We start from the raw sequence: 16,318 nt of genomic DNA, 5'->3' as shown, positions 1-16,318 counted from the left end.
GAGCGGTAGGAAGGGACAGAAGGAGAAGAAGCAGAAGAAGCAGACTCCGCGCTGAGCAGGGAGCTTTAAGTGGGGCTCTAATCCCAGGATCCCAAGATTATGTCCTGAGCCAAAAACAGCCACTTAACCCCAACTAAGCCACCCAGGTGCTCCACGAAGGACAACTTCCTGGGGGATGTCTTGCCTCAAAGCATTGGTATTCATTAAAAGATAACAGTACAAAGAGAGAGATAACTATTTAATAGTAGCATTTAAGCACCATAAAAGGAAAAGGGAGAAGATAGTTTTGAATAAGGATTATTCTGAACTGTCCTCAAATTATATCATGTAACAACCACATGCTCTCTTATGTTTAATCCAGCAAGAGTAGTATATTAGTTAACAAGCTCTCAATTGGTCACTGTCAGTCAGTCTCTGGCAGTTTAAAAATGTTCTTTTACAAAACTAGCATAAACTTTTAATCTTTAATTTACAAAAGAAAAGTGATGATTTTACTGATCTGACTACTTCCTACAGCCCTATATTCAAGCTTTATCAAGCCTCTTACAATTTTATGAAGACCTTTTATGTGCTCTATACCATTACTTACGTTTTTCCTTCTGCCTGTAATCCCTTTGTCCTCTTTTCTAGCAAGTAAGGTATCTCTTGGTATCTTAGCTCTTGGTATCTCTAGTATTGCATTAATTATACTGTAATATAATCTTTAAAATATGTTATGTTTCTCTACTAGGTTAAAAGTATATCTAGAAGGGGCTGTGATAGTTTCATCTTTATATCACTAGTGACTAGCACACACCTGGCATATGATATTGGTTTTATAAACCATTGAATAAAAAAAAAAAAATACTCCTGCAGGTAGACATTAGAGGAAGTTTATTTTTTGTGCTATTTATTACAAAAAAATTAAATTGAAACAGTTGTCCCAAGAGATCCTTTGGTCTCCAGAGTACAAATGGTAAGCAGTTCCTTCAGAAAAGTATTCCAGAACAGATTAGTGAGAAGATTTAATTTGTTTCAAATCCCCACAGAAAATAGTTGATATTCAAACTGTCAAAAAATGATTAATCATAGATATATAAAACATTAAATTTCCCATTTCCACTTAGAGCACAATATGCCATTCACAGTAATGGTCTAAACACTTATATGTTCAAATTCTACAACTATTTCTTTAACTACATATATTTAGAATGAAAATTACTACTTAATTTTTTCCCATTTTAATTAAGAATAAGACTAAAACAAAAAATAATGTCATATGAATGAGCTGGAAAAAATTAGTTAAAACATAAACATGGGGATCCCTGGGTGGCGCAGCGGTTTGGCGCCTGCCTTTGGCCCAGGGCACGATCCTGGAGACCCGGGATCGAATCCCACATCAGGCTCCCGGTGCATGGAGCCTGCTTCTCCCTCCGCCTGTGTCTCTGCCTCTCTCTCTCTCTCTCTCTGTGACTATCATAAATAAATAAATAAAAAATTAAAAAAAAAAAAAACATAAACATGATCCAAGGCACTAGATTTCAAACTCTTAACATAAAAAAACAAAAATTATTCTACAATTGATGCATTAATCATATGGTTCATAAATTAACCAATCAACATCTTCATAAAGGTGTTCATGTAAAAATAATATTTTCTACCACCTAAGCCTTCATTATTTCCTCTGGCATCTTTTCATCTTTCTATTTGAAGACTATAAATTATTTTTTATATTCTTGTAAAAGTTAATGTCATTTCAGGAATAATTATATAGTGTTATAGACAGAAGCTTTTCCAGGGAAAGACAAAAGAGAATACCAAAATGTTTCCATTAAAATATTTAAAATATTTTTCTGAAATATTTTTCGATTTCTGAATCGAAAGTTACAGCTACATTCAACATTTTAAGGATGTTTATGTACAAAGTAAAAATGTTTGTAAGGTAAACTTAGGAAAAAGCTCTAGTTATTTTAATCATTTTTTTTTATTTTAATCATTTTATTAAAAGTATCGATATTTAGTATTAGAGACAATCAATCAACACAGAAATACTGACCTAATAATAGTTATTGAAAAACTGGCTAATGTTAATTTGAGTAAGCAAAAAGAAAGTACGCATATAAAAAGTTTACACCAAGACTGAATCATGAGGAAATAGAAATTTTGAACAGACTAATAATGAGTAAGGAGATTGAAATAGTAATCAAAACTTCCCAACAAAGAACAGTCGAGGACTAGACTATTTCACTGGTAAATTCTACCAAACATTTAAAGAATTAATACTAATGCTTCTCAAACTTTCAAAAAAATTGAAGAGGAGGGAACACTCTCAAACTAATTTTACAAGGCCGACCTTACCTTGATAACAGAGCTAGGTGAGGACACTGTAAGAAAAGAAAACTATAGGCTACTATCCCTGATGAATAGATGTAAAAATTCTCAATAAAATACCTGCAAACTGAATTCAGCATCACATTAAACGATCATACACAATCATCAAATCGGATTTATTCCTAGGATCAATCAATGTGATATACCACATTAATAGAATGAAAGATTTAAAAATCACATGATCATCTCAATAGGAGCAGAAAAAGCATTTGACAAAATTCAACATCCTTTCATGATAAAAATTCTCAACAAATTGGGTATAGAAGGAATGTACATCAACATAATAAATGCTATATACAACAAGTCCACAGTTAACATCTTAATTCATGGTAAAACGTTGAAGTTTTCCTAGTAAGATCAGGAATAAGACAAGAGTGCCCACTCTTACCATTCAATTCAACATATTCCTGGAAATCCTAATCAGAGCAATTAGGCAAGAAGAAAAAATAAAAAGCATCCACATAAGAAAAGAAGAAATAAAACTGTCACTATTTGCAGATGATATAATCTTATATAGAGAAAATTTTATTTTTTTAAAACATTTATTTATTTATTTATTTATTCAGAGCGAGAGAGAGAGAGAGAGAGAGAGAGAGACAGGCAGAGAGAGAAGCAGGCTCCACGCAGGGAGCCCGACGTGGGACTCGATCCCGGGGATCACACCCCGGGCTGCAGGCAGCACTAAACCGCTAAGCCACCGGGGCTGCCCCTAGAGAAAATTTTAAAGACTCTACCAAAGAGCTATTAGAACTAATAAACTAATTCAGATAAGTTGCAGGATACAAAGTCAACATACAAAAATCAGTTGCCTTTTTATTCACTAACAAAAAACTATCTGAAAAATAAATAGAGAAAACAATCTCACAATAGCATAAAAAATTATTAAAAACTTGTGGACAAGTGGCTAAGAGACACATGAAAAAATGTTCAACATTGTTCAGCATCAGGGAAATACAACTCAAAACCACAATGTGATACCACCTCACACCAGTCAGAATGACTAAAATTAGCAACTCAGGAAACAACAGAATTTGTCAAGGATGTGGAAAAAGGGGAAACCTCTTACACTGTTGATGGGAATATGAACTGGTACAGCCACTCTGGAAAACAATACAGAGGTTCCTCAAAAAAGTTAAAAATAAAACTACCCTATGACCCAGCAATTGCATTGCTAGGTATTTACCCAAAGGATAAAAAAATATAGCGGTTCAAAGGGGCACAGGCACCCAATGTTTACAGCATAAATGTCCACAATAGCCAAAATATGGAAAAGCGCCCAGATGTCCATTGACAGGTGAATGAACAAAGATGCTGTATGTACGTAGGTACGTATGTATGTACACACACACACACACACACACACACCACACACACGCTGGAATATTACTCAGCCATCAAAAAGAATGAAATCTCGCCATTTGCAATGATGTGGATAGAACTATAGGGTATTATGCTAAGCAAAATACCTCAGAGAAGGATAAATACCATATGATTTCACTCACATGTGGAACTTAAGAAACAAAACAGATGAATGCAGGGCAAGGGACAGAAAAAAAATTAGATAAAAACAGAGAGGGAGGCAAACCATGAAAGATGAGTCTTAACTATAGGAAACAAACTGAGGGTTGCTGGAGGAAAGTTCATGGGGTAATTGGCTGATGTGCATTAAGGAGGGCACTTGATGTAATGAGCACTGAGTATTATATGTAACTGATGAATCACTAAATTCTACTCCTGAAATTAGTAATACACTATATATTAACTAAATTGAATTTAAATTAAAAAAATGTTTTAAAACTTAACTACAGAGATGAAAGATCTTTATGTTAAACCCACAAGACTTTGATGAAAGAAACTAAAGGGGTAGCCCCGGTGGCCCAGCGGTTTAGCGCCACCTTCAGCCCAGGGCATGATCCTGGAGACCCAGGATCGAGTTCTGTGTTGGGCTCCCTGCGTGGAGTCTGCTTCTCCCTCTGCCTGTGTCTCTGACTCTCTCTCTTTCTCTCATGAATAAATAAAGTTAAAAAAAAAAAAAGAAAAAAGAAACTTAAAAAGACACAAATAAATGGAACAATATCCTGTGTTTATGAATCAGAAGAATTAATATTGTTAAGATGTTCACACTACCCAAAACCAGCTTATGAATTCAATACAATCTCTATCAAAATTCTAATGATATTTTTCACAGAAACAGAAAAAAAAATCCTAAAATTTATATGGAACCATAAAAGACCCCAAATAGCTAAAGAAATTCTGAGAAACAACAAAGCTGTAAGCATCACAATTCTTGATTTAAAACTGTATTACAAAGCTATAGTAATAGAAATAGTATAATACTGGCATATAAACAAACACACAGATCAATGCAAGAGAAATGAGATCATAGAAATAGACTCACACATATAAGGTCAACAAATATTTGATAAAGAAGCCAGGAATATTCAATGAGGAAAAGATAATTTCTTCAATAAATGGTGCTGGGAAAACTGGATACTCTCATGCAAAACAATGAAATTGGGCCCCTATCTCACATCACGCACACAAAAAAATAAGTCTAAATGGATTAAATACGTAAACTGAGAACCCAAACTATAAAACTACTAGAGGAAAAGCTCCTTTACATTGGTCTTGGCAAAGATTTTTTGAATGTGACACCAAAAGAAAAATTAACAAGTGGGACAATATCAAATTAAAAAGTTTCTACACAGCAAAAGAAATAAATCAGCAAAATGAAATAGCAACTTATAGAATAGATGAAAATATATGCAAATCATCTGATAAGAGATTAGATTAATATCTAAAATCTATAAGGAACATATACAACTTAATAGCAAAACAAACAAAAAACCACCCATCTCATTAAAAACTGGGCAGGGTAGCCCGGGTGGCTCAGCAGTCACCTTTGGCCCAGGGCCTCATCCTAGAGCCTCGGGATGGAGTCCCACGTTGGGCTCCCTGCGTGGAGCCTGCTTCTCCCTCTGCCTGTGCCTCTGCCTTTCTCTCTCTGTGTGTCTCTCATGAATAAATAAATAAAATCTTAAAAATAATAAAATAAAATAAAATAAAATAAAATAAAATAAAATAAAATAAAATAAAATAAAAACTGGGCAAAGGACTTGAATAGACATTTTTCCAAAGACATGTGAATGTCATGAAAAGATGCTTAGCATCGCTAATTATCAGGGAAATGCAAAACAAAATCACAGTGAGTTATCACCTTACATTTGTTAGAACGATTACTAAAAAGACAAGGATAACAAGTATTGGCAAGGTGGTGGGAAAAAGGCATCCTGTGAGCACTCTTGGTGCAAATACAAATTGGTGCAGGTTTTAGGGAAAACAATATGGAGTATCTGAGGAAATAGACAGATAAACAGGTAGATAGATAAAGCTACCATATGATCCATCAATCATACTTCTTATTGTACATCCGAAAGAAATGAAATTCCAATCTCCAAGAGGTATCTACATTCCCATATTCATTACAGCATTATTCATAACAGCCAAGACATGGAAACAACCTAAGAGTCCATCAAGGGATGAATGAATAAAGAAAACATGTATAATACAATGGAATGTTATTAAGCCATAAAAAAGAAGAAAATCATTTTTTGTGACAACACGGATAGACATTACAGGCATTAAGTTAAACGAAACAAGTCAGACAGAGAAAGACAAATGCTCTATGTTCTCATTTATATGTGGAATCCAAAAAAAGCTGAATTCACAGAAACAGAGAATAGAATGGTGATTGCCAAGGGCTAAGAGGTGTGGGAAATGGGATATGCTGGCCAAAGGGTACAAATTCTAGGTATAAGATGAATAAATTTGGGGGATCTAATGTACAACACAGTGATTAACAATACTGAATTATATACTTGAAAGTTGTTAAGAGAGTAGATCTTAAATAGTATCAGCAAACACATATAAAATCATAATTACGTGAGTGGACAGAGGTGTTAACTAACCTTACTGTAGTAAACATTTCACAATATATATTTGTATCAAGTCATCACATTTGTAAACCTTAAACTTAAGTAAGGAATGTGTCAATAATACCTCAACAAAGCTGGGGAAAAACATATATGTACAGATGATATAAGACTATTGTTTATGGAAATAGAGTAATGATAGCTGAAGGCCCAAGATCATTTTAGTTCATGACTTTAAAAATGTCTAATAAATAATATACTGTAAAAACTGGGGAATAAGTTTTCTAAAACTAGTGCATTTGCTGTTAAAATACAAATTATAGCTAAACATATACAGCAAAACATGTCATGAGAATTTCACAAAATTATTTGAGTTAACGAGGGACATCTGAGTTAAACAGCCATGGATTCGACAAAAAAAAAAAACAAAAAAACAGTCCTGTGAAGGCAATCTTACTAACATTAAAAAAAAAAACAAAAACAAAAACAAAAACAAAAAACCCTACAGTTTTCCACACCTAAAACACAAATCTTCAGGTAAACAAAAATAGGTCACATAGCTACAACAGGGAACAAGTAAATAAGATGGCAAGTAAGAGATGAAGGTGATTGACAGGAAATTATGGGGTGATGGTAGAAGTCCACATAACTATTTCAGGAAACCGAGACATCTCAGGCTATGAAAAACAAATTCATTATCTAACAATCCTTGGAGAGAAGAACCAAGGAAATGTTATCATTACATTTAGACCTTCCACAGGAAAACTGGTCAAGGCTACAAAGAATCTTAGGTTTATCTGCTTCCTGTCTGCGCTTTATAAAATCCACCACCACCATCTCACCCCCAACCCAGGTAGTGAACTCTGATAATGGTCTAATAATGGCCTTCAACAACAGTCCAACCAAAATGACTGGTGATAAGAACATGCTTTTAGTCAGAATTATCAGTACCACATGTTTTGGAAACTACAACTCTGCGCTGTTTTAGAGGCATCCTTCTTTCTCCTTCCCTTTCTTATCTTTTCCTTATTTTTTCCCTAAAAAAGTTAAATTTTGAATATGTAAGCAAAAGATATTTCAGCTTAAACATACTAGATACTAAATAATGAAATTTGATCTTCAAATGACTAATAATCATATGTTCCGGCATACTTCATCCATATGTAGAACATCTTCTAATGAAATAATGATTGTCATTTTCTTCATAGCTAATATATTCACTCAATTATTCTGAAAATATTAATGTCTTCTGAGTCCAAGATATTATACCAAATATAGAGGACACACAGAATAATAAGATAAGGAAGTTCTTAAAGCTCACAGTCTTATAAGGGAAAACTTATTAATAAATAGGAAAAAAGCATGGAGTAGAATTTCCATACTATCCCTGAAGACATATGGGAATCAAACATATCAGCCCTGTCCTGCCTACCTCTAGACCTTCTGTTACCTGAGGATAAAATCTCTAATTTGTTTAAGCACTATATTTAAAAAAAAAAAAATTATATACACAGAAAGAATTAAAATAGCTTTGTCAGGTTTTTTGTTAAAAGACTTTCTTTCTTTCTTTGAGAGAGAGAGAGAGAGAGAGAGAGAGAGAGAGAATGCATGATTGGAGAGGAAGAGCAGAGGGAGAGGAATAAGCAGACTCTGTGCTGAGTGCAGAGCCCAAGGCCAGGCTGGATCCCAGCACCCTGAGATAATGACCTGAGTCAAAATTAAGTCAGACACTTAAGTGACTAAGCTACCCAGGGGACTCTAGTTTTATCAATTTCAAAAAATATATTTTTATTGAAAGATTAAACACAAATATACAAAACCATACAAATAAAATGGATGGCTTAATGAATTAACTTTCACACACTACTTAAGTCGAGAAAGAGAACTTTGCCAGCAACCCTAAAGGCCCCTTCCATGAGCCCCCAATCAGAACTACCTTTCTATTCTCGTAAGTAACCCTTATCTTGACTTTATTCTATTAACCATTTTCCTGATTTTTTCTATAGTTTTATCATGTGCATTCCTAGATATTATAGTTCAATCTCAGTCTATAAAAATTGGGATGTTTTAAATCACTATTAATCTAGAGGCTACTCCTCCATCCCTTTCTTTATAATTTATTTGTTAAAGAATCTGGGACCTTTGACCAATAGAGTTTCTGCAAATACAGATTTTTTAAAATTTTAATTCCAGTACAGTTAACATACAGTGTAACATTAGTTTCAGGTGTATAATACAGTCATTCAACAATTCTATATATTACTCAGTGCTCATCATGATCAGAGTACTCTTAATCCCCTTCAACTATTTCCCCCACTCCCTCTACCCTCCTCCCCTCTGGTAACAACAGTTTGTTCTCTATAGTTAAGAATCTGTATTTCTCTTCTGCTTGTTTTGTTTCTTAAATTCCACATAGAAGTGAAATCATATGGTATTTGGCTTCTCTGACTTATTTTGCTTAGCAGTATATACTCTATCTAGCTCCATTTATGTTGTTGCAAATGGCAAGATTTCATTCTTTCTTATGGTTGAATAATATTTCAGTATACACATATATACTATATTTTCTACGAATCCAGATTTTGACAATTGCAATCTTGTGTAGTTCAATATGTTACCCTATCTTCTGTGTTTTCTGCAATCAGATTTAATCCCTCTAACAAAACTACAGGTAGTGCTTGGCAATGCTAGATATGTATCTGTTTATTTTTCTTCCTGTGATAATCTTGTTGATGCTCAGATCTTCATTTACTAAAGACTGTAAAATGATGATGTTCTAGTACTATAATTTTTTTTCAATTACTGATAGAATACTTTTTTTTTTAAGATTGATTGATTGATTGATTTGAGACACAGGGTGGGGGGGGGGGGCAAAAACACAGGCAGAGGGAGAAGCAGACTCCTTGCAAGGAGCCTGATGTGGAACTCGATCCTGGGTCTCCAGGATCACGCCCCAGGCAGAAGGTGGTGCCAAATGACTGAGCCACCTGGGCTGCCCTTGATAGGATACTTCAAAAAAAAGATAATTTTCTAAATCTACTATTGAGTTACCCTGTGCTACAGTTCATAAAGAATGTTTCATTCTTTTATGATAACTTTTCATGATAACAAATCATTTCCCTGTCATAGCCTAAGGCAATAATTTTTTATTTAATATTATTATGAATTCATAGATTTAAAAATATTTGCCAGGGGTGCCTAGGTGGGTCAGTCAGTTAGGTGTCAACTCTTGGTTTTAGTTCAGTCATGATCTCAGGTAGGGTTGTGAAATTGAGCCCCATGTTGGGCTCTGCACTTAGCAGGGAAGTCTACTTAAGATTCTCTTCCTCTTCTTCTGCCCCTGTCCATACATGCTCTCTCTCTCTCAAATAAATAAATAAATCTTTTTAAAAAGCTTTTTGATTTAAAAATTTTAAAAATAAAAATATTTGCTGGGTTTCAACTAATTGCAATTATCACCATTTACGGGTGGCTCAGCAGTTTAGCACTGCCTTCAGGCCAGGGCCTGATCCTGGAGACCCAGGATTGAGTCCCATGTCGGGCTCCCTGCATGGAGCCAGTTTCTCCCTCTGCCTGTGTCCCTGCATCTCTCTCTCTCTCTCTCTCTCTCTCTCTCATGAATGAATTTTTTAAAAATTTCTTTTTAAATTATCACCATTTATGAAGCTCAAATTATACCACCATAGATCAATCACAAATCTCTTCAATGTGGCTCCTGAATTGCTTTGACAAGGCCCTAATAGGTTTTTTTTCTTTATTGAGATATAACTCATATACCATAAAACTCACCCTTATAAAGTATACAGTTCAGGGGCACCTGGGTGGCTCAGTGGTTGAAAATTTGCCCTTGGCTCAGGTTGTGATCCCAGGGTTGTGGGTTCAAGTCCTGTATCAGGCTCCCTACAGGGAGCCTGCTTTTCCCTCTGCCTATGTCACTGCCTCTGTCTCTCATGAGTAAATAAATGAAATCTTAAAAAAAAAAAAAAAGTGACAGTTCAGTGGTGTGTAATACAGCTACAAGCTGTAAAACCATCACCAGTCTCTAACTCTGAAACAATTTCATGACCCGAAGAGAAACTTCATTCTCATCAGTCAGTCCATTGTCCCTTCCCCCTAGCTCCTGGCAATCACTAATCTGCTTCCTATCCCCATGGATTTGCCTATTGTAGACATTTCATATAAATGGAATCATAAAATATATGTCCTTTTAGGTATTACTTCTTTCACTTCACATGTTTTCAAGATTTTCCATTTGTAGCATATATCAACAATTCATTCCTTTTTATAACTGAATATTATTCCATTATGCAGATATATCACCATTTGTTTATTCATTTATGCATTGATGGGCATTTGGTTTGTTTCCAGTTTTTTGCTATTATGAATAATACTGCTATGAATATTCATGTACAAGTTTTTGTATGAATAAACATTTTTATACATTTCCCCTTTTTAAATATTTTATTTATTTGAGAAAAAGAGCAAGAGAGTACAAGCAGGAGGATGGACAGAGGGAGAGGGAGACGCAGGCTCCTCACTGAGTAGGAAGCCTGACTTAGGGCCCAATTCCAGGACTCTGGGATCATGATCTGAGCCGAAGGCAGATGCTTAACCAACTGAGCCACCTAGGCACTGAATATATGTTTTCAATTCACTTGTATAATTTGATGTATTTTAACATATATATGTGTGTGTATGTGTATATATATGTGTGTGTGTGTATACACATATGTGTCTACCTATATATATATATATATATACACACACACACTGTACACCATCACCACAATCAAGATAACGAACACAAACATCCCAAAGTTCCCTCATATCTCTTTGTAATCCCTCTCTTCACACCCCCAGGGTAGCAAGGGACCTATTTCTAATACTAGAGATTTGACTGAATTGTCTAACCTTTATAGAAACCAAATCATACAATATGCATTCTTTTGTGTAATGGCTTTTTTAAATTTAGCATAATTATTTTCAAATTAATCCATGCTGTAGCATGTATCAATAATTCATTACTTTGTATTGCTAACTAGTATTCTTAATAGTAGTATTAATATATGAGAGATTATTTATCCATTACCATCACCATTATCCACTGCCATTGATGGACACTGATCTTGCCCAGCTTTTACTATTATAAAAAAGTGTATATGAACATTCATATACAAGTGTTTTATGGACAATGCTATCATTTTCCTTAGGTAAATGGAGTGAAAGGCTTAGGAATGGGATGGCTGGATTATTCGGTTTATTTAACTTTCATAGAAAGTTAAACTGGGCTCTAATTCCCATTCTCATCAGCAGTGAATTAAATTTACAATTCCTCTACAACTTTGCCAATATTCAGGCAGCTCTCTGAAAAGCTGGAATGCTATTTTTCCTCTCCCTCCGTCCCAAGGGATATGCCCCAAGTTTTGCCCCTTCTCTCAGCTGCAACAGGCAGTGATGGTACAGCAAGCTACCCTTCATTCTTCTTTGTTCTCAGTGGCATCCAAACTATGCCAATCCTGTCAGTACTCCGAATGAGGTGAGACAGTCTGACCCTCAGGCAGCCCTCCATAGAGCTGGAAAATTGAATGCATACTCCATTCCCCTCCCCCAAGGAGAAGCTGCAAGCTGAGGTATCCCCTCTCAGCGCTGAGTTCTGCAGGCATGTGGGAGAGGCTCTCTGAGTGAAGCGAAATTGCTCTTCTTACCCATTTTAATGTGTCTGTTCTCAGCTTTGTGATCATCTGGGGTATTGCAAATTTTTAGCTGGATTCTGGAATTCTCATAAAGGTATTTTGGTCAGTATACTATTGTTAAAGCAATGTTTCTGTGGAAGCAAAAGGAGTAGGACTTATTCTGCCATCTTGTGGATGTCCCCCCCCCCCCCCAATTCTCACTCTTGACTGTTTATCTCCTTCAGTATTTTAAGCACGATTGTCTTTTTAAAAAATTTTATTTATTTATTTGAGAGATACAGAGAGAGAGCAAGGGCAGGGGGAGAGAGAGTGGTCAAGGGAGAAGGAGAAGCAGACTCCCTGCTGAGCAGGGAGCTGGACATGGGACTTGATCCCAGGACCCTGAGATCATGATCTGAGCCAAAGGTAGATAAAACAAACGGAGCCACCCAGGTGCCCTTAAGTACAATTATTTAAATATGTGAATCTGGTAACTATCTTCTGGTGACCCTGTGGGTTTTTCCATTATCTATGGTTTCTTCTGTATTTCTTTCATACAGGATTAGTCCTCATATTTCTGGTTATTTTTGATTGAGTGATTATTTATTGATTTGATCTTGTAGACATTCTTTAGAGAAGTGAAGGCCTAGAATATGGTTGTCTTGTTCCAGAGAGGAAATTTTTTTTTAAGATTTTATTTATTTACTCATGAGAGATGGGGGGGGGGGGGGGGGCAGAGACGCAGGCAGAGGGAGAAGCAGGCTCCATGCAGGGAGCCCAATGCGAGACTCGATCCAGGGACTCCAGGATCACACCTTGTGCGAAAGGCAGGGGCTAAACCGCTGAGACACCCAGGGATCCCCTCCAGAGAGGAATTTACTTTTGCTTGTACTATATGGCTAGAGACAGTAACATCAAAGATCATGATAATCCATTTCTAGGAACTGAAATGATTTTAAGTTCTTCAGTTCCTCAAGGGACTTTGTGTGGACCTCGTCTACTTGTGATTCACTCATTCCTAGGCTGTCATCCTTTGTAATCCCAAATCAAAGCATGAGAGCCTTATAGAGACATTTCCCTTGGTAAAACCTGAACTCAGTTTTCTCTCTCCCTATGGGATACCAACAGTGCTGTGATCAGCTTTTCACTTGTTTCTTCCAAAATCAACAGATGCTCTGGGAAAAACTGGTTCCAAATGTCTGGCTCACTTCTCTAGGTTTCCTTCTTTTCTTGGACCATCGTTTAGGCATCTTTACTGCCTCTGATGTTTTCAAGAAGATGATGTTTATATTTATGTAGCTTTTCTAGTAGTCATTGTTAAGGTTAGTCTAAATTATATAGACCACCCTTATAAAGAGAGGTTTGGTTTTACAAATTTGTATTTTATCTACAGTAATTTTTCTCAGTGGGAGTGGTACCAATGTTACTGAGGTAAAAACCCTTCTGTTGCATATACATCATGCACAAGAGATATTTAATTTCCCTAGTCCTGGGCACTAAATGCCAGTAATATCCCTTCCCTTCCCCCTTGTCAAATTGTTGTAAAAACACAAAAATATAAGAGGTTTATAAAACACCCATTAAGTTAAAAGGTAGATTATTTTATTTGTGGAGGGGTATACAGTCTCTTCTAAAAGTAAAAAAAAGTCATGTGAATAGTGCTTGGCTAAAATCAACTAAGTCAATGGTTAGTATGGACCACGGAGAGGCTGCAAAAAGTCCATGAACCCCCTAAAATTTTTCTAAAAGTTATGGAAAGAGTATTTAATCAACAAAATAGTCTTTAGATAATTAAGTGCCACCAGGGAGAGATTATCTATTTCACACATTAAGAAAAAAATAGTTTTAAATTAGGACTTAACTGAAATGACGCAGTGAGTAGTAGAAGATTTCAGAGGGGAGAGAAGAAGGAATAAGTTACATTTTAGTGTTTGAACTCCTGAAGGGAAGCAGACGTAATGGGGGAAAAACTACTACTTTGGGAATAGTATCACCATTAATCTTTATTAGGATACGCTAAAACTCTGTATATTTACATTAATTTCTATTGAGGCTTTCTAAATTTGACAACTGAAGTCATAACAGAAAAATAAGGATGAGGCCATTAATGAGAAAGGAGTGACAAATTACAGAGCTAAGCAAGAAGCAAAATTCAACATGAGACAGAAGGGAAACAAGAGGGTAGAAGTTTTGTGTAAGGAGCTAATAATTTCATGGAAAAGAATGTGAGCCCTAGGTAAAGGAAGGTTTCAACAAAACTTAAAAAAAGACAAAGACAGATGAAGAACATTGACAAACATGAGACTCAAAGAGAACAGGACATTCCTATTCCAGCACATACAAAGCACAAGTAAAAGGGAAAGTAAATGGGATTCTCTGGCAGCCCTGATTAGAAACGTCTTCACTTTAAAGTTATACTATTCCTTAAATGAAGTACAAGCTGTCCAATGGACAGAGTGCACTTTCTGGTGTCCTCCCTGCAATTCTTCAGCCTTGCCATCGCTATAAAATCAGAGATAAAGTCCTGATCCAGATGATGGATTAGAAAGACAGACTTTTTTTTCCATCTGATGAGGTTTCTACAAAAGTAATTCATCTAAGGAAAAGTAAAATAGACATCTATTCATCTTCAAAGCATAAAGAAAATCTGCCTATTTTCTATAGTCTAATTGATAACAGAGTAAAAGAGGCCAGAGTTAAAACAAAATTTTTTTTATTTTTTATTTTATTTATTTATTTATTTTTTATTTTTTATTTTTTTATTTTTTTTTGATAGTCACAGAGAGAGAGAGAGGCAGAGACACAGGCAGAGGGAGAAGCTGGCTCCATGCACCGGGAGCCCGATGTGGGATTCGATCCCGGGTCTCCAGGATCGCGCCCTGGGCCAAAGGCAGGCGCCAAACCGCTGCGCCACCCAGGGATCCCCAAAATTTTTTTTAAAGATTTTTATTTATTTATTCATAGAGACACAGAGAGAGAGAGAGGCAGAGACACAGGCAGAGGGAGAAGCAGACTCCATGCAGGGAGCCCGACGTGGGACTCGATCCCGGGCCTCCAGGATCACACCCCAGGTTGCAGGCGGTGCTAAACCGCTGTGCCACAGGGGCTGCCCTAGAGTTAAAAATTTTGAAAAAAGAATAAATGCCATTTAAGATTAGAACCCACAAAATTATATATTTTATATATTAGGTATTTAATCATTAGCTTTTAATTCTCCTGATTCATGTTAGGCAATGTGAGCTTAAAAAAAAATCCACAAGAGGACACTGCCAATGGGAGAAAAGACATACCCAACTGCTGAAACAGGAGAGCCACGCTAGTGCCTGTGACAGGAAGACTATCATGCAAAGGAGTCTGGATCAGTTGTCTATCTCCTGCACCCAAGGAAAACAGCTTCTGCAGAATGGGGCAAACACACACACACAAACAAATTATTTCTTTTCAGACATTTTCTTAAGACAAAAAAAAATTCCTCTGAAATTAAATTCCTTTTTTAAAGTTCAAATTTAGAGTTAGTGATAATCCTGTAAGATCCAATTAGGAGATGTCAAGAGTAATAATGTAACCGAAAATATTCAACTTACACTGTGCCCAAATGAACATCGTATAAGAAAATTCAATAATTAGCTGAAATTTAATAATGATGATATAAAAATCAGTGACAATCATAATTATCTAAAAAATGTTAGTCAACATTTTTATGCCAATTATATGTCAATAAAACCTGAAGAAACAAAAACTATATAATATGAACCACATATGTAATATTTTAAAATTTCTAGTAGCCACAATAAAAAGTTTTTTCAACTAAAAAATAAATTAACAAAATAAAGTCAGTATAAATCCCATCATGATAAAGGTCCACAAAACAATTCCACTTTAAAGTTTAGGTCCATTTGTGACCAAACTCACATTTTATATTCTGCCCATGGAGTAGAGGGAGAAGACTGAAAGAGGAGGGAACAGGAAGAAAAAAAAAAAGATAAAAACTAAAGAGTAACAGAAGATTCCAGGTAAGACAAAGACAATTAAAAGTCAAAGGGTAAGGGAAAAGGGTGGCAGTTTCACTGGAAGTCTCATCTCTGTCAGACTGAGAATAAACAATGGAGTTTTTAGAGGGCTGTCCTCTTCTATAGTATTACACAAGAATAAGCAGAATAAGTGAACAATGAATCAGTTTTAGGAATTAAGAAAAAGAGACTTTTTTAAAAAAAGTTTGGTTCCCTAGAAACACTGAGACATAGAAACTGAGGTTCTTATTTTTCCACGTCAGAGATGAAAATGAAAATCTTAAGACAAACGAGATGAAAAACCCATGATCACTTTGAGAAAGTTTTTTGTAAG

The 16,318-nt window shown here is 35.6% G+C and overlaps 1 protein-coding gene across 3 annotated transcripts in view; it reads right to left on the bottom strand.

Moving 5' to 3' along the window:
* The window catches only part of SBF2 (SET binding factor 2), a 468,462-nt gene that overhangs the window by 222,987 nt on the left and 229,157 nt on the right, over nt 1–16,318 (bottom strand). For all 3 annotated transcript variants that reach the window (XM_041730425.1, XM_041730423.1, XM_041730424.1), the window contains exon 6: nt 15,265–15,370. In XM_041730425.1, the coding sequence (XP_041586359.1) occupies nt 15,265–15,370 (106 nt within the window). The remainder of the gene's footprint in view (nt 1–15,264; nt 15,371–16,318) is intronic.

Source organism: Vulpes lagopus, chromosome 15 (assembly GCF_018345385.1).
Source record: "Vulpes lagopus strain Blue_001 chromosome 15, ASM1834538v1, whole genome shotgun sequence".
In the NCBI taxonomy this organism is placed as follows: Eukaryota; Metazoa; Chordata; class Mammalia; order Carnivora; family Canidae; genus Vulpes; species Vulpes lagopus.
This window is presented reverse-complemented; position numbering and strand designations above follow the sequence as displayed.